The sequence below is a fragment of the Aegilops tauschii genome, chromosome 2 (assembly GCF_002575655.3).
Source record: "Aegilops tauschii subsp. strangulata cultivar AL8/78 chromosome 2, Aet v6.0, whole genome shotgun sequence".
In the NCBI taxonomy this organism is placed as follows: Eukaryota; Viridiplantae; Streptophyta; class Magnoliopsida; order Poales; family Poaceae; genus Aegilops; species Aegilops tauschii.
The window spans coordinates 409,077,098-409,100,703 of NC_053036.3; the positions used below are offsets into that span (position 1 = coordinate 409,077,098).

A 23,606-nucleotide genomic window follows, 5' to 3' on the forward strand; every position below is an offset into this window, starting at 1 on the left:
GGAGGGTTTCGCCACGGCGTCGGGCAACGTGGGAATGGGCACTCCCCCGTTGCTGAGCCTCCACCCCGTCGGCCCGGCGCGCATGTCCGGCGGCGCCGGGATGTTCGCCTGGAACAGGAGCCAAGATTCCTGTTCGCGGAGCGAGCGGCGGCCGAAGCCGTTGGCCGCCGCCTCATCTCCGAGGAAACGCTCGGCCATCGGGAGAGGGAGGGCTCGACGGCAGCGCAGGGGAGAGGGAGGTCTCGGCGGCGGCTCTCGGAAGAGGTAGAGCTCGGCGGCTAGGGCTGGTGTGGCCAGAGGCAAGGGAGGCCACCAGCTTATATAGCCGCGCCGCGCCCGTGTGTACGCGTGCGAGGGAGGGGGCGTCGGCGCGCCGCCCCGTGACGCGCCGCCCGTGAGGAATCAATGGTAAGGCTGACCGGCGGCAGCCTTGCTATTGATTCCCCGCGGGAAACTGAGGCGTTTGGGGGAAGACGACGCGCGGTGTCGCTGACGCGCCGGGCCTGCGGCTCTTTCGCGCCAAAACCGCTCGCCCCGGCGCCCCCACCGCGTCGGGTTCGGCCTGGGTCCGCCTGCGCTAATTTCGGCCCAGGCCGACGAAAATCGGGCTCATGGGACGTGACTGGGCCGATTTTTCAGCGCCGGCGCGAAAAAATCGTTTGGGAAGGCCTTTCTGAGGCGCGGCTAGAGATGCTCTAAGAGCACGTTTTCCCTTCAATAAGTTTGGGAGGCGGATGATGCGATCCACTCCCATGTTAGTTGAAGAAAAGAAAATGTAGGGTAAAGCAAAGAAAAGAGCAGCCGGCAAAGTGCAGTGTCTGCTTCCTAGACAAGAATACAAGAACATCTTCCTGCACCTCTATTCTCTATTCTTGTTCTGGGTTGATCTCTGTTCTTAATTGCACTTGAAGTAGAACCAGACAACATAACATATTTCGCGTTTCTTTGCTGCATTTCGCGTTTGAACTCGCAATCATCGGTTTTGAGATTACAAGCGACAGGTATCACACACATTTGGGGCGTTGATCGGGTAACACATTATTGGCGACTAGGATCAAAATTCAGCTCGGGGTCTCGGCACCGTCACAGCGGCAGCACAGAGCTCCGGGCACGGCAGTGCCGCGCGAAGAAGGACCTCGGGAGACCGCCGGGCGCGGGCCTCTCGGTGCTCGGATGGCCGGTCGCACCGCTTTGATGCTTCTCTCTGCCATTCCGCTCCTCCCCTTCGGGGGCCGCGTCAGGCAGCCGGTCCAGCGCGGCCACGTCTGCCGCCGTTGAGACCATCGCCGCGTTCATCGACGCCGCGCGCCGCACATTCCGCGGCAGCGGGCCCGGGAGCTGCGGCAATGGCTCTGGCTCTGGCGAATTGGGTTGCTGCTGCTCGTGCTGGTCTTCTTCCACGCGCGGCGCTTCCTGGTCCTCCTCGTCGTCTTCATGCTCCAGCGTTGAATCGCTCGCGGCAGCCGCTTGCTCGGCTGCGGCGTTGGCGTTCACATCTGGATCAGCCGATGGGTTCGAGTCGGACTCGATGCCGGCTCCGGCGGTCGTGGCGGCGGGGTCGATCACGTCGGAGCGGCAGAGCGGGCAGTTGACGTGGGCGCGGAGCCAGGTGTCGATGCAGGGGACGTGGAACGCGTGGCCGCACTTGGGCAGCAGGCGCACGAGCTCGCCGTCGTTGAACTCGCCGAGGCACACGGAGCAGTCGGCGGCGCCGAGGAGCCCAGACCCCGCGCGGTACCGCGTCACCGCGATCGAGTCGATCGCCGCCTCGTCGAGCCCGACGGTCCGGATGTACCAGACGTGGTGCACCACGCCGCCGCTGCCGCCGCCCTCCGGGTCGTCGTTCCCGACGTTGGTCGCGGCGGCCGGCGGCTGGGCGAGGAGCGCCTGCCGCCGCCGCCGCAGCTGCCGACGACGGACGGCGATCGAGGCGCCGAGGAGGATGAGGGAGAGGAACGCGAGCGCCGCGGCGGCGCAGAGGACGTAGGTGACGAAGCGGCGGCGGTGGTCATCGACGGCGCCGTACCCGTAAGTTCCTCCTCCCTGGTCACTCCAACCACCGCCGCCGTCATGGACGGGCGAAGGGGACGGAGCAAGGTCCGGGGGGGAAGGGAAATAGAAAGAAAAGGAAGGCGAAGGAGGAGGAGGAGGCGATATGATCGGCGGCGGAGAGGAAGGCGAGGGGAATGGGGAAGGGGTGAAGAAGGGAGGGGCGGGAGGCGTGGGGCAGCCGTACCAAGGATCGCAGTCGTCCGAGAAGAGGATCCGGCGGTAGTGGGGCGGCATGGCGTCAGGTGGGCGGCGAGGCCGGCGGCATCGGCGGTGGACTGGCGGAGGGGGGCGGGGAAAGTGGGGGGAAGGTCGTGGAAGTGCGCGTGCGTGCGTGCGGGTGATTTTCCTTTGGAGGCGGAGGAGGAGGCCGTGGACCGGGGCGGCGGCGCGTCGACTCGACTGGGGGAGGCCGGGCCGGGCGGGGCGGGGCGGCCACTACTTGGCATCTGGCAAACGGGATAAGTGGATGGTTGGTTGGTGGCCAAGTTGGACTTGGCGCGTAGAAAACTCGGCCCGTGGGCAGCTTTTCCGGCCGAGTGCGGGGCACCGGATGCCGGGCGGACGGATGCTTGCCTCTCCCGTCAATCTTCTGACTTCTTTTCTTCCAACCTGACGAGACGATGACTTGAGGAGTGACGTGGCCAGCAGCCCAGGATGAGCTGATGTGATGTGATGGTGCATCGAATGGCTGGTGGTACTACTTGTCAGTCGATCTTCTATATACGAGCGATCTGATCTGAAGTTCTCTTCTTTTTTCTCCAACCGAGCTCCATTTTGCTACCCGAGCTGCTTCGTCAGCCAACCGACGCGCACACGCAGTGGAGATTCGGTACGCGGGCGTGTGATTGTGTGGAGATGTCCTCTGGCTAGCACTAAAAACTCGTGCAGACTTGATAAAAAAAGAACTCGTGCACTTGCGCACCGACGGCCGCTCAGGTTCGTGCACGAGGCGGCTTGGTGCCCCGCTACGAGCGCCAGTTAGTTGACCGCAGTTCAGTCCTGTCCTCTACCGTGTCTTTTTTTTAATTTTTTAAGGATAAACTAGGTTTTATTGATAAAAAACCACATACAGTGGAATAGATCGTGGGGTTAGTCTAGCCATACATGACGTCCCTGACTCAAGCTCGAGCGGCTGGACGGCCTCGGTGCGGGAAAAAGAACGGGAGGAGCAACGTGCAATTCACCCCGTCGGCCACATGATTGAAGAAGAAATGAAGCAGCAAGGCTGCGGTTGGGGTGGCTCTGTTGATCCAGACTTTTGTATTTGGGTGGCTGCTGTTGATCTTGTGACTGGAGGAGCAAGGCTGGACGAGCAAGCTGCATTTTTTGCTTGTAGCACTCAGATCAGATGCAGACTTTGTTATTTGGGTGGCCTTTGTTTGACTGAAATCCAATCAGATCAGCTGCGATTTGTTTTTGACAGAGTGTTTTTGAATCGTTGATGCCATATGATAGTATCATATTTCCTTTGATAGCCATTGTGGATGTCTCCAACGACTTGTTTGGAGTCTGAAGCCACCACAAAATTATGTAACAGAAGGTCTTCTGCCAACGATAGTGCTTCTCTGCCTCAAGTGTCGCTGGGTCGTGTATACCGTGGATAACCAGGGCCGAGCTCCCCCCCCCCCCCCCCCCCCCAAATTACCTTGATCATCTCGACAGGCCGCGGGTGCAGTCTCGCCTCTAGATGGCATCGATACACCAGCATCCACATATGGATTTTAGCAAAGCCCGCCGGTGGTGCCTTCTGCCTTCGGTCACCCCTTGGTGCAGCTCTTGGGCCCGTGTTATGTGTTTGCATTGGTTCCTTTAGGATCTCCAGTTCTGTAATGTACCTGACAATGAACATTTGAGTAGTTTGTGGGCTTTGGAATATGCCCTCATAAATTGCCTTCTCCTCGAAGACCAGATAGCCCATAATAACAGCTATTTGAATGAACTGCATGTGTGAGAGGGAATCCATCGGCGAAAATAGCCAATGCCTTGCATTGGGTTCTGTCGTGGCGATCAGCTGCTAGGCTAACCCATCGTCCACCAGGGCCCAAGTACACCTAGCGACTGTACACTATAGTAGCGAATGCCTCCATGAATCCGGCGAGCCACATAAAACGCAAGAGGTAGAGTTCGTCATATGGTGATGGGCTCTCACGTCTTCCGTCGGGATTGAGTGCTTCGACAAACGCCAAAGGAACATTCTGATTTTAGTAGGAACATGTGTGTCTTCCAAGCCTTTTCCTCATTGTTAGTGCTTGATGACCCAGCGGTGCCCTCTAGCCAGGCCTCCCGCCTCTAGCTAGGCCTCCCGCCTCTGTTTAGTCGCCACTATCATTGTATACACAGACCGTACAAAGAATACTCCGCTTCTCTCAAAGTTTCAACCCTAGAAATCTTCCATGTTCCTTGCACACAATGGTATCCCCAATATGATTGGTACATCCATTGGCATAACACCTCATGTGCCCGCTGCCTATTCCAAGTTGCGGAAGTAACATCGATCAAATCGGCAACCAGGGCCGGAGGGTTAGTAACCAAGCACCATAAGGCCTCAACATCTCATCGCGCGGCAACCGATTATCCTCTCATATAATTGTTGTATTGCCATTACCAATCTATTTGATCAAACCTTGTTTCGGGATATCTCTGCCTTCTATAATAGCTCTTCAAATTTGGCTAGGATGGCTTCCTAGATTTGCATGCAATATGGATAAAGATGGAAAATAGATGCTCTTCAACACATGGGCGCTCAAAGATTCTGGTTGTTGCAAAAGCCTTCATGCTTGTCTTGCCAACATTGCTAGATTAAATAATTCAAAATCTTTGCAGCCCAAATCACCCATACCTTTCGTTTGCGTCATAACTTTCCAAGATACCCAACGCGGCTTGTGTTGGCTATCCTTGCTTCCTCACCAGAATTTCCTTATCAACATGTTTAGGTGCTCACATAGACCTCTAGGCAATTTAAAACATGACATGGAGTAAATCGGTACTGCCTGAGCCACTGCTTTGACAAAAACTTCTTTACCCGCTGTTGACATTGTGTGCTCTATCCAGCCTTGAACCTTACTCCATAACCTATCCTTCTGATATTTAAAAGCCCCATTCTTTGAATTCCCAACATCAGATGGCATACCCAGATATCTCTCATTAAAATTCTCATTAGGGACGTTTAGCAGTACTTTGATCTCACCTCACACTGCTTCTGGGACACCCTTACTGAAGTATATAGAAGACTTGTCATAATTTATCCGCTGGCCCGTGGTCAACAACTGGGAAACCTCATTAGCACCCACACCATTCGCCTTGAAAAACAGCAGACTGTCATCTGCAAATAATAAATATATTTTTTAGAAGATCCTCCACTGTGTCTGTGATTTTTTGTGGAGAATCTCCACTGTATCTATGTGGGCCAGACTTGCGGCGGTTTCGCGAGTGCCATGGGCCTTGTTTCAGAGGCCCAGGAACCTCGCCCGCAAGGAAAACAATTCGCAACCTTTTGGGAGGAGGGAGGCGGAGAACGTATCGTGTACTCCGAAGGATGGAGTACTCCAGCTGTTCCGTACACAACACATCCCTTGGATGAAATATATATGTACAGGATGTAACCTGGACGTTCCCCATCATACAAATTTACAGAAAGCACCCCAATACAAAGATAGAATAACTGTAACGTTCCTATCACCTAGCTCCAAAAGACGTGATGCCATCAGTTTTGGAACAGAAACACCACACACATCTTGTACCTCTGGTAGCTGATCGTTTCAAGATGTTTTCAGTACCATGCAACACATCCCCTAAAAATAGTATCATTCAACACATGTAAAGATGACATCAGATCTTCGGTACAGATTTACACAAAAAAATAAAAAGCTCTATGGTATAGCCAGTAGCATGAATTTTCAATATAGTATACAAAAACAAACACATGTTCCATAGGAAGTGCACACGACAAACATTCAGCAAGCTGATAACAAGGTAAAGCTATTTTGGTTTTATTTCAATGGAAATACTGAACAAATACAGAGGGGACTCATTATTCAGGTGCTTGAACATGTAGATGAAATTAGTTCGTCTCATGTACAGTGGGAAGCCATAAGTAGCTGAAATTCCACAATCACTAATTGCTGGAACATCTAGTCCAAGTAGAACATATCAACTCTTCTCAGTGAGTAATTTTCTTTTCCGCCTGATAGAGAGAAATAGCCACATTTTACCCAAAACAGAATTAGCTACATCTTAGGAGATCATTATAAACGAACAATGGGATTAGAACCAAAAAGCACAATACTAATAACACAAGGTCATAAGATCGAGGAGATTTCCATCGTGAAGGATTGAATCCAGCACAACATACTTGAAGAGTTGAGTTCTCTTCTACAGCGCCGGCGGATGGCAGAGCTAGTCGCCGGATGGGGTGGGGTAGGGGGCCGATGTGGAGAATGGCAGATGCGGGGATGGGGCAACTGGTCCACTGGATGTACGTCAGTGCCGTGGCGAGCTCGTCCCAGACCTCGCAGCGTAGCACTCGGCGAGGTGCGCCGCCTGTTCCTGAAGCCCTGGTCTGCTTGTGTTTGTTTTGTTCCAAATTGGGGGCAACAGTGCAACACATCTAGGTAGGTGATGGGTAGGTCGCACTTATTATGTACTAATACGGGGAGTTTTTTACAAAATTTTAATGGTGGGGCATTCCAGCTGTATCCCGTGCCTACGTTGTGGATCGAACCGTCGTGCTAGCCCAGGAGCAGGCGGAGCACTCGATGACCTGGAGCACAGGATATTTTCCCGAGGGAGGCGGAGCACTCGATGACCTGGAGCACAGGATATTTTCCCGAGGGAGGCGGACCACCCGACCTCGCGCGGCGGCGGCGGCGCCGCTCCCGCCACAGTTCGGTCCGAGGGAAGACCCCAATCTACCCCACCGGCGGCGCGGCTGCGAACCTATAATGGCCGCAGTCGTGAGCTGGTACGGTCCGCTGATCGACCTGTCGGCGGCCGCCGGCCACGTCGGTGGATTCGTACAGCTCCTGGCGTCCGTTCGCCGTGTCCTTCCCCACCAGGTAACGAGCAATCCCTACTTCCACTTAGTAGAAATAATAATCTTCTCCAATGGGGAAAAAAGGGAGTGATACGATGTCAACGTATCTTTGGCCATGTCGCTCCGAGGCTTAGAATCTGCTTCTGCTTTCCCAGGAGCAAAATGCTGCAACCGGAAGGACGTATCACAGAGTTATTCTGGAGGTTGGTGATGACACGAGGTCGAGCTTCTCCGTCTCTCTATGGTCCAACACTACTAGCTCGACGATAATCGCTGGCGATGTTTTACTGTTGCAGAGTATGGAACTGAGGATCCGAGGGGTCTCTCTTTTAATCTCAATTTTACCTGTGTAATGCTTTCAGTTGCAATCTACTCCCTCCGTTCCCAAATATAAGTCTTTCTAGAGATTTCAACAAGTGACTACATACGAAGCAAAATGAGTGAATCTACACTCTAAAATATGTCTACATACATCCGTATCTTGTAGTCTATTTGAATGTCTAAAAAGACTTATATTTAGGAACGGAGGGAGTAATACTGTACCTTCTTTTAATTGATAAAAATTTACAGTAAGTGAAACCATCCCCATTTGGTCTTTCGAATGGTACTGTAATTAGTTGTGTTCTCGGAAACACTTTAGCATAGAATGGCCCTTTTTGGGTCAGCTTGTTTCCGATTTATCATGTCCACATAACTTATGTGCATGCAAACAGCATCTGGTGTGACGTTCTCGTTCCTTTGCTTCAGATATTAAGATAGTAGAGTTTAGAAATGGCTTGGAGGGAAGGGCTGCTCAGATGTCTGCAGTCCAAATTTTGATGAACTCTAAAGATTTAGTGCAATCCGAAGGTATGCGTTTGCATTTGTTTTATTCATTGGTGCTCTTTGATCTTTACTGGCACTGCCCTGGTTGTATTACTTCAAAATGCGGTGACCCAGGAGTAATTACAACAATGTTTTTACCATCTTTACTATTGAGGAAATTGGGAAACATATATTAGACTAACAGTGGTAAGGGCTTTGTTGATGGGAAAAGGTGGGCATTATATTTGAACATTGGCCAGGTCTTGAAATCGAGACCTTTCCAATTAATTGTTCTTTCCATCTTATAAAAATATTCCTCTCTGCAATATTTTATCTAGATATTGCTTGTTTTGTGGGGCTCATGTTTATATTAGCATCTACATTTATTTTCCAGCAGATAATTGTGTCTAGAAGAAAAAGAAACTATTACTGGATAACTTAACACATGGGCTCTTTTATTAGGAATTGATGAATTCATAATTAATTGTAAAGTCGGCAATGCTACAAGATCAAAATTAAGACGAGTGTCAGAGTGGATCGTACACACCAAACGTACTCATGCGGAAAATCATCAGCAGGTACAAATTTGCCAAGGCAGTGTGATTTTAGTTTGATTTGGATAGGTAGCAATCTACATCTCCAATTCTTTCCTTCTGCCCTTACATTCCGCTTAAAGGTTCAAAAAACGGATTTCATTAACATGAGCTTGTTTATAAGATGGTCATAAAAATCCTTTGAATGTCACTCCTGTGTTTTCACTTCATCTTACATCACAATTACACCTGTTATGTTGATGTTAATAAATGAACAACAAGATCAAGGCATTCATGGTTTTACTCCATAAGTTCTCTATTGATAGAAGTAGATCATGATTATTTAACTTGTCTTCTTGTGTGGATAACTTATAACATTAACATTTTCTTTTAAAAATATATACTATGGAAGCAATAAAACTCCTATATTGACTGCAGGTGATATCGAAGAATTGGAAAGAAAGAATGAAAAATGATTCGGCAGACTTCTTTTCCATCTCAGAACTACTACCTCAGAGCAAACCATGTAATTTGAATATTTCTGCATCTATTAGCAAAATTGTGTTAATGGGTTCTCTTGGCCCTGAAACGAAGGGGCAATTGTCAGTCATTGAGAAACATACCTTGAATGGACATAATGATATCATCAGAGATTTTATTGCTGCTGGATGCAAGTTATGTGGTTTACCTCTATACCAAAAGTATGCAAATGCATGTCATCTTGTCAACATTTCATCAGTTATATGTCCCAAAATCTATATTGCTCTGCTTGTCATGATTTATAAAAATCTCTATGCAGAAATCTTCATGGAGACAGTACTTATCCAATTGATTGCCCAGATAATCCAAAGTATCTCCATGTTGTTGGCCAGATATATAAACCATTCATGGTAAGAGATCAAACAGTTTCTTTTGTTGAAAATAGATTAGTAAAACCATATCTTCATGATCTGCAGATGTATGTGCAAGACCAAACTGGACAAGTTCCTGTGCTTGTGAAGAATAAAGTTGCAGAGGCTCTATTTTCTAATATTAACGCAGATGATGTGTCCGAATGCTACAAGAGCCGGCACTGCATGCTGGTAGATACTTGTGAATCTGGCCAGTCAAGCATTTCTGGGATGCTAGATGGCACTGGCAAGACAGGCACTGCTAAAAGGAAGAGAACCAAAAGAAAGCTTGATTTTCATCTTATCTGGCTCATTGTTATGAAATGCCTGCTGAACCAAGGCAAGAACAGTCCATTCTGCATCCAGATTTCAGTCAACCCCGGGAAAAATGTTGAGGATGGACGGTTTGAACTGGTTTCTTTGACAATGCCAATACCATGAGATGGGAATTCTTCTTTTACCTCATATGTCGAACCATACTAATGGTCATTATGTGCTTCTATCTACAAAAAGGGAGCTTTGCTGCTTTGATGGTTTGCACGGTGACATGGTTAGGATGACAGACCAGACCAGTAATCTTCAGTTTTAGCATGATCGTGTCACGCTCGCATCTTCCGTGCCGTGCTCAGAAGCTGCAGGTGACAAAGCAGGCAGGGAAGGTTCTCCGCTGTGGCCCAACGGGGTTAGTGGTTCGGTGTGCCTGTGGTGTAGTGGCCCTATGGGGGCTCGGCAGGTGGCTATCTATATGTGTCTGTAACCTGAGACAGGCATCAAATGTGTAGACTCTGAATCTCATCTACTGTTCCCTGTCTCTCATTCTTGTTCTCTGCTTTCCCATCCCCTTCTCCTGCGCGCCAAACCACCTAGCCCCAGATCTCTGCATGTGCGATCTGATCTGAGAAAGAGAGGTTCGTCACAGATGGATTTACCAGAAGCTAGACCTGCCTCATTTATTGCCAATAAAATAGGGACACAGCCATTTGTAACAGACACGTAAGGAGCGACGCATTATGGTGGTGATGAAGATCTGATCTGGATCAGCTCAGCTCTGACAAACATGTTACTCAGTAGTTTTGGTCATTTTGCCGATGGTACACTGCCTGCAAAGAGAGCTTGTTTTTGCCTCTCCCCCTCGCAAAGAGGGCCTATCCATGGGTGGGGGCTTTTGGAGGCCGAGCTCCACGGAGCTCGTTTTCAAAATACAAATTTCCACAAGGTGAAAAAATTTGAAATTGTTTGTATACACTTTCACACATGTGTATTGCGTCTGTGCAAAAATTCAAAACCAAATACTTTCACACGTGGCGTATAGAAAAAAGACAAAAACGTATTTCTAAAATGGGCCAATTTTTGTTGTTGGGCCGGATTTTTGTTTTTTTGTACAGCCTACAAATCACACCAAATTCAAATAATTTTCTTACACGTTCGTGCGGAAATCTATTAAGTTACCGTGGATTTTTTTTTTGAATTTTTCTGAAACTTTGAAATATAAATTTTGATTTTTTCAAAATACTGAGCTCCCTGGAGCTTGGCCTCCGTTGGCATTTTCCGGCCTATCCATGCACTTCTCTATCTGTGGTTACTTATATTGCTAGCTTGGTAAAAGAAGAAGACACAACTCATACAAGAGAGACGCTGACAAGAGATGAATATGAAGTGGCGGTGGGTCTCCTCGCGGATGACGCGCGCGAGTGTCGGGTCCGGTCCGACTGCGTGCGGCGGTCAGACAACGAGGAGCGCGTGCTCTGCACTTTATGTTATCTTCGTGCGATGCGTATCGGTTGTCATTTTGTCCATTTATCATGGTTGGTACGCAGACTAGTGCACAGGAGCACTAGTATTTAAGCTGATGAGTAGAACTCCGCAGAAGAAAGCAACCCCATGAGATCGCCACAAGTTTATAATAAGCTCATAAAAGAGTAATTCAACTTCGAAAAAGAAGAAAGCCAGGCTCCTTTTAGATCTCACTCATGGCGATAGCCGTAAGCTCCTTGACCTCCGGATCCTTGGCGCCATACAGTCCGGAGGTTTCTCGGCAACGACGGGGCTCACTAGTGTCTGCATCGCCTCGTCGCCGGCAAGCCGTCGCCGGCATAGCGATCAAGTCGCGGGGCATCAACCGTGTCCAGCCGACGACCAGAGGAGCAACACAGTGAGTGTACTGACGTTGTGAAGACCCTGTCTAAGCTTCCTACTAGCTAGTATGTTGATGGCAGTATCTTACAAGATTGTTACACATGATGACATTCACCTATTTTGTTCAGGATCCCCGCAGCCGCAGCCGGTTCAAGCTCCTCTGGAGACCGACCAGGAGGAAACTTCCCAGTTCCCAACGTGCCTTCATGGTGAGTACGGAAGTGTTAACATGTACTCCCTTCGTCCCATAATATAAGAGCGTTTTTGACAGTACGAGTACTACCGTATTTCTGAATCTGTTGTCGATTTCCTTCACACATTGACGAGCTACGAGTTTCTCAGGGTCAAGTTGCTCGTCGGCGTCTTCTTTGCTGCAGTGCCTCTTTACAGACAGATGAGAGCCCTGGAAGGTAAATCCAAATCAGATAGCTTTACCACCTGATGCTCGTGGGCTACTACCTTTTCCATTAGTTCCGTAACAGACATAACATAGTCCCACGAGAAAGGAAAAGAGAAAGAGTGCCAAAACCTGATAGAGTACCAGCTACTACCGTCCAGAGAGCAAGACAACTGAAAAGAATCTGCGAATCAGGTACCGATATATTACCAGGTGCTACCGTCCTGAGAGGCTAAGGGCCCTAGAGATCGCGCGCCTTCTGCACCACATTCGGCGCCCATCTTCAGGATTCCTTTGTGAGCCTCCTTCTTCAGTCCTATCAGGAGGAGCACATAGGCAGAACCATTTTCAAAGGTGGGCAAACCACGCGATGTTCCAAACATACCTTGTTCCGACAATTCCAGATCACCTAGCAAGTAGCAAAGTGTAAGCGAGCACCCCAGGAAGGAAAGCCTGAGGCTAACCATGATACTGCCACAAGGAGTTAGGAGTTCGGACACGCATTAGTGCTCAAGAGTGATCTGATCCCACAATACCTCACACTACCCTAGACGTCAGGCGAGTAAAAGGGTTACCCTTTCTCACAACGGTCACAAAATCACAAAAAGGAGACCCTGGGCATTTCCTCTCTACATATTGTTTTTTCATGAGGACAAAATTTAGATACAGGTGCATAGAAATGTTTGAATTTTAAGAGGAATTTTATTCGTTTGGAGATACAAGCCAGCATTGTCCACACGAACTCATGAAAAGCTTGTCACACAGTAAAAATTGTTAAAAAATGCTTAAAAATTGATTTTTTTCAATCTTCAGTACATGTTTATGCCTTCTATGTGCATGAAATTTTTCATGATGAAATAGCACATTTTACTTGGAAGAAAAGAAATACAGTAACAGTGCTCTGAAAATAATATTCCCAAATTATGTCGATCTTACGTGCATCTTGATTTTAACTTCACTCCATGTGTGTAAATCACATACAATAGATAAGGTGGAGCAGACGGCAGAAGTTGCAATTGAGGTGGTCGAAAAAGTGGCTGAGGCGGCTGAGAAAATTGCTGATGATGTATCTGAAGCATTTCCCGGTAATGATAACCTCAAAAAGGCAGCATCCAGGATCAAGGCCGTCGCAGATGAAATTGAGAAGGACGCAGAGAAAGCCGAGGCCCTAATTGAGAAGGTTAGGTTAACTGCCTACTAATTTATTACTCCCCGATTTTAAGCTCAATGGCATTTTTAATTAGAAAAAGATCAATGGATTTTTAAAGGGAAAATCTTAATGCACTACATGACAACTAATCTCTATTTGGTTCGAGGAAATTAATTAAAATGTGTAGTGCTTACTATGTCAAGATATTTGACCTTTTATGTGTGGAGCTACTAACCTTTTTCCCTTTTTTTTGGAAGGACTAACATTTTTTTCCCTGGTTCAACGCAGGTCGATGAGATAGAGAAAGAGATGGATTCCGTAGTGGATTCTGTAATTGAGAAGGTCAAGAAGGAGAGATCATTGAGAAAGAACTCCGTGAGAGGAGACGATGTCAATAGGAAACAGAAGTAACACTTACTATTAGTAGGTGTTAACAGAGTATCGAGGCAAAATGCAGATATTACTTTGTACTATTCTTTTCCCTGTTTAAGATCATCACGGACCGGATTCCCGATTCCATTTCATAGAAACCAAACCAATGTTCAAGCACAAGGCTAACGCTTATCCGACTTTGAACTATTTTCGTAAGTGGTAGCTTTATTGGACCACTTTTAGCCTCCCATTAGGGACGAAATGGTTAGCTGCAATGTCTGTTCTTTGATCAGAAAGCGTCGCATTTGAATGATGGTCTTGCATCCATCAAAGCTTGCCGAGGAACAGTCTACACTTGTGTACCAAGAACAATCCATGACATTATATTATGTGCTTGAATTTTAATTGGGTCTCTAGCCACTCCTTTGGTTAGAAATAATGTACCTTACATACTCCACTTGATCATGTGCAAATGAGTATATTTTTCAGTTTAGCAAACATCTTATTGATTATAAGTGTTTCAAACATAGTAGACAGATGTTGCATATGTTCTTTTGGAGAAACACTATATATTAGTATGTCATAAAAGAAAACAATTACAATTCTTCGTAGATAAGGAGTTAGCACTACATTCATTAAGGACTGAAATGTGACAAGGGCATTTGTGAGCCCAAAGGGATCACAACATATTCATAATGCCCCACATGAGTAGAAATGCAGTTTTTGCAACATCCTCGGGTCTCATTTTGATTTGGTGATATCCATTCCTCATGTCTATCTTGGAAAATACTTCCGCTCCTTGCAATTCATCAAGTAAATATTCAACAATTGGGATTGGATACTTGTTTTAAATAATTTGAGAGTTAAGCTTTCTATAATCAATGGATAGCCTCCAAGTTTCATCCTTATTTTTTCACTAGCAAAGCAGGGGAAGAATAAGGACTGCAACTAAGCTGTATACCACCAACTATCAGGATTTCTTTAATTATTGTTTGCAAAATATCCTTAAGATGGTGTGGCATTCTATATGCTCTCTGAGTTACGATTTTAGTATCAGAAGTAAGTGGTATAGCACAGTCACAAGGAGGTGAAAGTTCTGTGAGCTCCTGAAATAAATCATTGTAATAAATCCAATAATTCCTCTATTACTGGTGGAAACTGTTGCTTGAAAGTTGACTCCTCTGAATTCTGATGTAGCAACAATGTACAAAAACAGCCCACATATTGCTTGCTCTAGTGACTTTTCAGGTGTGTTGGTAGCTTGTATTGGAGGGGATAGAGGTATGTTATCATCCACAACAATAGTAATCTTGTTCCTCCAAGCTTGTGATCTGCATCACGCCATCACCATTGTTATATTAATTAATTTCCACTGGACTATATCTCTTTAACCAACCAGCTCCCAAAATTATGTCATATCCTTCAGTACTAGAATTCTGAAAGTGTCAATAAAATTCTCTACCTGGATATGATAGTTTCAATTAAAGCAAGTGAATTCACTCCAAAGAACATCTCCACTAGCAATCAATACTTTAATTTTGGCAGTAGAAGCAGGAGAGCAATCTAGCTTGTTTACTACTTCCTCTGAGACTTAATGTAAGATGTTCAACTTACACTGTAAAAACGTCTTACATTAAATTACAGATGTAAAAGTAGAAGTACTTCCACTATCAATCAGGGCAGTTGCAATAATATTGCCGACCTGCACATTCATTGTAAACGTATTTCCAGCAGCTCCAATTTCCGTGGCAGCACACATAGATACTTGTAATACAACTCTTTCATTAGGTGGTTCCCCTTATTATTGTTCTGCCTCATATAATGTCACACAAATAATTTCACCGTCTGCATTTTCATGCATTGCAAGGCCTGAATCTATGCTCTTTGGCCCATTTTCGTTTGCGTTCAGAGTGCACTCGTTCCACACTCTTTTCGCATTTCACGTCCTCCTTAAGAACCGAGGGAGGATTACATTCACCGATTGGCCGGTCAATTTCAATCATTTACATACAAGTATTTGCCCCAATTGCATAGTTAGAAGGTAAACCACATGAGAGCCATTACTAGTGCCTCCATCTCTTTCGCATATGACAAGAAGCGAAAAGGGAAAAGATTGAAATCAGCCGACCGGCCGGACGATCGCGCCGGTCGTGCTCTCGCGCGCGTAGTTGTACACGAGACCCATCATGGCTCTTTCCCCCTACTTTTCTTCCTCCTGTAACGACCCGCATCAAACTCTCCTTCCCCTCATCTCCTTCCCCAGCTGCACCAGCACCACTCGCCAAGCGCTGCACAGGACGAGGCACCAGATGCTACAGGTGGGTGGATTTGCCGGTGCTGCAGACATCAGTGCCGCTCGCCGCGGGGATGCAGTAGACCAGGAGCGTTGCTTCTGCAGGGGCGGGGGTCACCGATGCTGTAAGAGAAGACCGGTGGCGGTGGCGCAACACGCGATGCTACATTGCTGTCTCATGATGTTGCGACCCTACGTGCGAGATGTGGCGCGCGGCGTGCGGCGCTGCGCGATGCTACGAGCTGAAGCGGCGAGGTGCAGTGTGTCTGTGTGTGTGAGCTGTGCGGAAGGCGAAGCTACAACCGACGCACTGGGATGTTGCGACCGTCAGCGACATGAGCTGCAACTGGCGATGACGCGAGCGACAAGCAACAACGGCCGTGCTGCAACCATGACAAGGGGAGCTATAACCATGACGACCGGAGCTGCAAGGCGGTCGACACATGAGGGATGAGTGCTGCAACCGCGACCCGATAGTTGCAAGTGGCAACATGCGGAGCTGCAAGGTCGTCGACACATGGGGGATGAGTGCTGCAACCACGACAACGAAGCTACGAGGGCATCAACGTCGGGATGGATGCTGCAACCATGGTCCGACGGAGCTGGGAGCGGTGCGGCTGGCGGAGATGCAAGCGACTGTACACGGGCTGCACCCGACCGGTGATCCTTTTTTTCCCGGCATCATAGGGTGCGCCCGAGGGGATACCCGAGCTTTGGGAGAGGACGACTCAGTGCGATTTATGAGATTTCATCTAATGACCATGGGCGCTTTAATCCGATGGTGGAAATGATGACCGTTTGGGAGCTGGTGGCGGTGGGCCGGCCCCTAGCGCCCCCCCAAACGAAAATGCTATTTCTTACATAATAAAGCGTTGTACAGTAAAGCACGCACTAGTGTGTTCCGATCTGTAATTGCTTCCCTAATTTTAGCTAACTGCCACAAAATAAACTACTCCGATCCCTCAATTTCATAATATAAGAGCGTTTTTTACACTACTCTAATAAAACTTTTTGTAAAATCCGAATGTATGAATAGCATTGCTGGGGCTGGCCCTGCCGGCTCCCCTGGTTCTGCCACTGCATGGCGTCAAGGACGGAGAAGGTGGGCGTTGAGAAGCTTGCGGTTCCATGGAGACGGAGATGAGAGTGCTGTCCTTGTTAGACCAATTCTAGTACACACAATTAATGTTTTTATTCTCTTTTGTGGTATAACATAATTATTGATGTTGTGAGAACGCCCCTTTGGCGGCATACCGTCGTGTTACACGCGAGTAGCCACGGGTACTTCCATATATAGGCAAAGGAAAGGAGCTGGAAAATGCAAGCTGTATGCATGGCCACAAGTGTGTGTGGACCCCTTATCTCTATCGTGCATGTGTACGTACATGACCTCGTGTTTCTCGCTGCATTGTCGTTTTATACGTACGGTTGGCGCAGACTGATGAGATATAAGTTGAGCAGAACCCTGCAGAAGAAAGAGAAAAATAAACGAGAAGATTGCCACAAAGCAACGTCGTCGAAGATATAGCTTCAACGTTGAACAAGTTAGCAGACTCCTTTGAAATCTCATGGCGATCCTCATGTCATGCGTTACTTCCAAAACGTTGGCGCCATGCACTCCAGAGGTTTCTCGGCAACAACGGCACACATGTATTTCTGTATCAGCTCACCGCCGGCAAATCCGAATCGGCTTAACCATGAAGTCTTGGGGCACCAGCTGTACCGTTCCACCGATGCGGATAAGAGGAGCAACACGGTATGTTCGTATGTTTTCTCTCTCTAAGCTTCTTTTTCATGATGCATCAGCTAGCATTTGTCATTCACACCTTTTCTTTTGTAAACATGTTGTTCTTAGGAGCCCATGCAAATTTATTCTTATTTTATATCTGCTGTTAACATGATACAAATGATATCCTCAAAAAAAGAAAAACATGATACAAATGAGTCAAGCAATCGCGATCTAGGCAAAACTGAATTAGGTGAACTGGATTATCACTTTTGCAGTGAACTAGAGAAATGTTAACTTTTGCCGGCATGATTATGATATATTGTTCTCCTTCCATATTCATCTAAATTTATAACTTTTTATGGGAAATTTTACAACTTTTTTTGGCCATGCATCACATCTAACCTATAGCATATAAGCAAGTTCGATATGATTGAGTGAGATTTAAGATCTTGTGGATTTATTAAGATGTTTCTACAACATACTATGTGACAATAGGAGAAAATGTTGTTCGCCCTATTTGAATGAAACCAAAACCAAGCGATGATATAGTAAATAAATTGGAACATGTTTTTAGATGAAAAGAGTAAGTAATATATGTATGAGTTTCTAGTAAGACGGGCACTACACATATTTTAATTGCCGTGAAAAATGCATGTGACTAGAGGCTAAAATCCGCTTGGCCACGAGATTAAATTATTTTTGTGTAGCAGGTTATTGTTGCCGGTTGTTTCCTTTTGGTTTTATCTATGTTGGTTTAGTTTCTAATTATGTTCTGGTGGTATTTTTTTATTTGTATATCGTGTTGGGTTGTTGTTTAAGATGATATTTATTCTGAGAAGAGGAGAGTGGAGTTGTTAGGTGTGTGATTGTGGTGTCCATACACATTTTGGTCTCTATGTCAACTGGTAGTTGTGAGCCCACTGGGAGCTCTTATTCCACGTTGAAACCGTGAAATTGCTGCTATAACACTCATATGGCGGCCATGAAGTTTTCGCTTGTTCACCTCAGCTTCCCACTCCGCTCGCCTGCTTAGTTTTTCTCTCGCTCCACTGCTAACTTATAAAAGGTGGGCTATCCTATTTTTTATTTGAAGAAGTTCATTAAATGAAAAGAAGTTTACATATTTTTTAAAATGGATTTGTAAAATGTTGTGAATTAAAAATTCATTTTTAAATCATTATTTTTGAAAGTATTCGTGGATTTCAAATAGTGTTTGCGATATTGAATAAGGTTCGCAAATTTAAAAATATTTGTGAACTTTAAAAAATTTCACGGACTTAAAATAATTTGATGAATCCAAAAAATATTCGTGAATTCTAAAAAAATGTTCATAGTTTTTTTTATAAACATTCACTACTCTTAATAAATATTGATGAATTAAATGTGAAAAAATAAATAGATAACTACAAGAATAGATAAATAAATAAAGTTTTTTTGTCTACATAGATAGATAGTAAGTCGTTTGTTGGCGAACAAGCATCTTATTAGCTTGTATGTATAATTATCTAAAAACAAAAACATTTGCGTACACTAGCATGTATGAAAAGTATAAATAAACTTTCCATCCTACTGTGCAAGGTCATTCCATAAACTTTCACCTGCTTTGTTTCAGAATTACTGCAGTTGGTTCCGGTCCTGGAGAACTGCCAGAAGAAAAATCACCAATACCCAACAAAGAGGCTGCAATTAGTTCAGACCCTGGGGAATTACCAGGAAAATCCCCGCTGCCCAACAAATCTTCATTGTGAGTACAGAAAAGTAATGAGCATTTCTTGTCCCATATGATGGAATTTGCTTGATCAAATTCCTTCTCACATTCACAAGCTATATGAGCTTCTCAGGGTAACGGTGGTCGTTGGTGGCGTCTTTGGAGCAGTATCCTTTTACGGACAGATGAGAGCAATGGAAGGTAAAAAAGTTCAATATATATCACCACTTGACGTTTGTATTATTTGGATCTTAATGTGCATTCTTACTTCAACTTTTCTCTTTGCGCATAAATAACATACAATAGAGAATGTGGAGAAGACAGCAGAGGTAGCAATCGAGACTATCGAGAAAGCGGCGGATGTGGTTGACAAACTTGCAGACGAAGTCATAGCATTTCCTGGTAATGAAAACCTTAAGAAGGCAGCCTTCAGGATCAAAGCCATCGCGGAAGAGATAGAGAAGGATGCAGAGGAAGCCGAGGCCCTAATCCACAAGGTTAGGTTAATTGCCTATGAACGTCTTACTTCCCTATTTGTCTTTTCGTTAAGTGCATTTTTTAGTTGCGTCAAGTATGCATCTTTGGTTTGTAGGAAAAGTGAGAAAAAGAAAAGGTATAGGAAAATTTTCTTTATTGACACTACTTAATTACCTGTTTGGTTCAATGAATGGGTCGAATGACAATAGATGATTCTTTTTTCCTTTGCTCTTCAGGGCCTCTTTGGTTTGCAGCTTTCTAAAAACATAAGAACATAAAATATAAGGAAATATGATAAAAATGTATGTGCAAAACATAGGATTGAAAAATACAAGAATTTTATTAACATGCATGTTTGGTTCACATGAATAGGAGAATCCTAATAAGCACATTCAGATCAAGGTTGAACCACTTGAGAATGTATAATTAGAAGGATATTATGCCACTAAAAACCTTGGTTTCATAATTCACGTATAGGATTTCCAAAAGGTGGTCCAAGTGCATTGGAAAATTTCCATTATTTTCTATTAAAGTTGAGATCAAAGGGAAATTCTATTTGTTTTTTCCTTTGCTTAATTTGTTTGAAAATAATGTGCATCATTGAATGAAAAATTGATGCTACTACTATTTTCCTCCATTTTACTTATGAACCAAATAGATCCTCAATGAAAATTGCCGGAATTTAACATTCATTTGGACCTTTTTTTGAATCCCACACACAAAGTATGAGGATGATTGGCCATTTCCATCCTATGATGCAAAGGCCGGTGTTATCCCCTTTTCGAAAACAAACAGGAGGATGGGTCTTTAGTGCCATGAGAAAATTTTAATTATATATTTTCACGTGGCTTGGTTTTTATTTGACTGTGTTTATCAGGATTTTCATTTTCTTCTGTCTTCATGTAATTCATTCATGTGTTTTCAAATCTTCTGTTTTTCATATATTTCTTTCTTATTATTGTTTTTATCTTCTATTCTTACCTTTTTTGAATTGAACTAAATATATCCTTAATCCAATGTCCGAATTCCTCTAGGGAAAGTTTTGGTTGTACCTCCATACCAGTGTACCCTCTATCCTCACCGTTCATTTTTGCATCAAAGTTCGTGCAAGAAAACTTCTCTTTTTTTGTTTATCCCACATAAATGAACATTTGAAATCGAAACTTTGCAGATCAACATCACACAAGTGCTACCATGTGCAGAAAAGTTTTCAGATTTTTTGGCGCAACATAAATTTTAAAAATGATACAATTCATCCAAAATTAAAAATTTGACAAATTTATGTTTCATAAAAAACACAGAGACATTTTATATAAAGAGTGACACTTGTGTAAAGTTGATCTACAAAGTTTCAAGGAAAAATGTTCTCTTGTTTGGAAGAAATGATAAAAAAAGAAAATTCTATATAAGGATATCACAAACCTTGACGCAAACAAAATGGTCTAAGTAGATGATACACTGGTATGGGGTAAAAAATCTACACTCAATCCTCTGACGTATGGCACCTTGCCATTGGGTGGCTGACATGTGGACCCGTATGCCAGTCACGCAATGGCAAGGTGCACCAAGTTGGGGAAGCTGTGTCCCTGCTTCTTAATCCAAGGAGTACCTAGCTCATGGTGTGGTGGTACCGGTGCAATCGCGCACAAGTTACCTGTTTGCTGTAGTCGTTGTCTTTGCTCGCAAAATTGATTGTACTGTATTTATTGTTGCTTAACTAACTCATGGTATGGTGGTGCAAATCACTACCTAGTGTAGTTCCTTGCTAAATTTGGTAGTTGGAGACACATGTTGATTTATGAGAATGTAGCCTACTCTTGCCCGGCACTGTGAGACATGCATAGAGCACATGTAAATATCAAAATGAATAAACCCATCTAATAAAGAGTAGAACAATAACTTTCCAGCAAAAAATGGTAAAATAAATATCGTCTGAAGCTCAATGGCATTAGATGGCAACTAATTAATAGCACTAAGAGTGTACTCTAGTTTTATCCTCTACTTAAACATTTTTTACATTAATAGCCCTATTTAGCAATTTTCACCTAGATTACCCCACTTAGCGAAAGTTTGCCCACTTTTACTCCTTTTAAATTTTTGAGAGTGATCTAGCAGGTATTTCCTCCTACCTTTTCTTCCATGTGCACGTAGAAAGGCTTAGTCAGACCGGGTTTTTTTACGGTCATCAGGTGTACATATACACCGCATTGTGCAACTGGGCAACTAAATAGTTGAACAGGGTTCATGAGGCGGGTCCAACTTAGAGACGAGAACTGGTTTAGGAGTAGAAAAAATGCAAAAGGTGGCACTCCATGTGTACCCAATGGCCGAGACCCACCTACTAGATCACTCCAAAATAATTAATGGAGTAAAAAATGGTAAAACTTTCACTAAATGGGGCAAAGATTGGAAACCACTTGTTAAATAGGACAATTCAAATGAAAAACTGTTACATGAGGTAATTATCGTATAAAAATGTCAATGTAGAAGGTAAAAATTGAAATTCACTCTAAAGCGTGAGGTGGTTACTATGCAAAGATGTTTGCTGACATACATCATTGATTCTATTCTAACTTTCTGCTTGGTTCAAACCAGGTTGAAGAGATAGAAAAGGAGGTGGATGCTGCAGTGGATACTTTCATGGGGAAGGGCATGAAGAAGGGATCGAGATGAATGGGATAAGAAATAAAAGTAACAGTTACTAATAGTAGAAGTTAACAAATAAATATAGGATCATCTTCTCATCGGATTGTAAGCCAGATCGATGCATGCAGGCTTGCACACCCCGGTTTTGAGTCCATTGTTTACCTGTGTCCACCTTCTATGTTAGAAAATACGGGGGACACAAGCATAGTTTCTACCGTGGCTATACCGAAACATACATGAAAAGTAGTCATATATGTACGAATAGAGCTTTCTTCTTTGTTGTTCAGATCTCACAATGAGATTGAGTGTGTACAATCTACCATGCGTATGAAAGTAGAATTCCACATGCCCTTCTTTCAGAGAGGGAAACTCTTTAGCGGGAGATCTGAATCCTAACACTCTTTTTTTTCTAAATCCTAACACATTGTTTCGTCCCCTAAATTCTGGACTTCTCTAAGCGTCGTCGTTACAATTCCTTGCACAAGTTTCTTGAGTGTGGATGCTTGGAGCAGTAAATATATCTGTTGGATTATCATATGGCTTAGTATGTTGTATCTTTACCTTTTTCATCTTTGCAATTCATGAGCACAAGAACATGTATGCCTCATGAGTGTAGTATTCACATAGCTAGTTTGAAGTTGTATAACACAAGCTGCATTATCTTCATAGATAGTGGTCGGTGCTTTGGCAACAATATGTTCACATGATGTTTTTATTCGGCGTGTCATTATCCAAAGCCATATACATTCTTGTGATGATGAACAATACAGTTTATTTTTGAAGTTTTCTATGTGGATGCAAAACTCTGTTTTGATGAATTCTAGAAAATCATAGTTCCTCCAATGAAATTACAGTACTCTAGGAAAAGTTTTCAGTGACAGGCCCTTAAACCCCTCCAACGACGGGTATCAGGACCTGTCAGTAACTTACCGTCAGTAGTGACTTACACACCACTGACGGGGGAGTGACATGTTCGGCGGGGATTGCTCATCTTTGATTGGCAACAAGACCTTAAGTGGAAATTCTTCTGAGGCTAGCTAGAAATCAACAATGAGGTTCACCATGGATGGGCATGCGGTGAAATCCCATCAACTACCAAAAACTTGGTGATCCATGATGGAATGTCAGTGAAAATTCGGGGAAATGTCATGTACATGAAACCATCTATGATGATCCATGTAGTGTGATCCTTTCTCCAAGCAATGGAATGCATGCCCCGCCCCATGTGATGGTGGTTACACAACTACTCCCTGCTTTGCTTCGGTTCCCATGAGACCGTGGCCTCTCATCCTTCTCCTCCGGTGTATCACTCTAAGCTCCTCTTTCCGTAGTGATGTACATGTGTGTAACTTTGTTCACAACTTACACATCCTCTAATGTACAAATC

At 44.8% G+C, this 23,606-nt stretch overlaps 4 protein-coding genes across 5 annotated transcripts; 3 read left to right on the top strand and 1 right to left on the bottom strand.

The window, feature by feature from the left end:
* Positions 1 to 911: 911 nt before the first annotated feature.
* LOC109774034 (uncharacterized) lies at positions 912 to 2,502 on the bottom strand. Its single transcript, XM_020332756.4, has one exon. The coding sequence runs from the start codon at positions 2,284 to 2,286 to the stop codon at positions 1,084 to 1,086; it is 1,203 nt and encodes a 400-aa protein (XP_020188345.1). The 5' UTR covers positions 2,287 to 2,502; the 3' UTR covers positions 912 to 1,083.
* A 4,295-nt stretch (positions 2,503 to 6,797) lies between these two features.
* Positions 6,798 to 10,127, top strand: LOC109774033 (uncharacterized). 2 transcript variants are annotated; one of them, XM_020332755.4, is made up of 7 exons: positions 6,798 to 7,106; positions 7,240 to 7,381; positions 7,832 to 7,933; positions 8,351 to 8,466; positions 8,860 to 9,122; positions 9,221 to 9,311; positions 9,378 to 10,127. In XM_020332755.4, the coding sequence occupies exons 1-7, from the start codon at positions 6,807 to 6,809 to the stop codon at positions 9,750 to 9,752; spliced, it is 1,389 nt and encodes a 462-aa protein (XP_020188344.2). In that variant the 5' UTR covers positions 6,798 to 6,806; the 3' UTR covers positions 9,753 to 10,127. The 2 variants fall into 2 exon arrangements, with proteins under 2 accessions (XP_020188344.2, XP_040255134.2); XM_040399200.3 differs by lacking the exon at positions 7,832 to 7,933.
* Positions 10,128 to 11,104: 977 nt separating this feature from the next.
* LOC109774036 (uncharacterized) lies at positions 11,105 to 13,773 on the top strand. The gene is made up of 5 exons (XM_020332758.4): positions 11,105 to 11,463; positions 11,576 to 11,656; positions 11,790 to 11,857; positions 12,831 to 13,024; positions 13,283 to 13,773. The coding sequence occupies exons 1-5, from the start codon at positions 11,282 to 11,284 to the stop codon at positions 13,403 to 13,405; spliced, it is 648 nt and encodes a 215-aa protein (XP_020188347.1). The 5' UTR covers positions 11,105 to 11,281; the 3' UTR covers positions 13,406 to 13,773.
* Positions 13,774 to 16,981: 3,208 nt separating this feature from the next.
* LOC109774032 (uncharacterized) lies at positions 16,982 to 22,565 on the top strand. Its single transcript, XM_020332754.4, has 5 exons — positions 16,982 to 17,415; positions 19,001 to 19,132; positions 19,230 to 19,297; positions 19,403 to 19,593; positions 22,169 to 22,565. Exons 1-5 carry the CDS (start codon positions 17,228 to 17,230, stop codon positions 22,244 to 22,246), a joined length of 657 nt encoding a protein of 218 aa, XP_020188343.1. The 5' UTR covers positions 16,982 to 17,227; the 3' UTR covers positions 22,247 to 22,565.
* Positions 22,566 to 23,606: the final 1,041 nt, after the last annotated feature.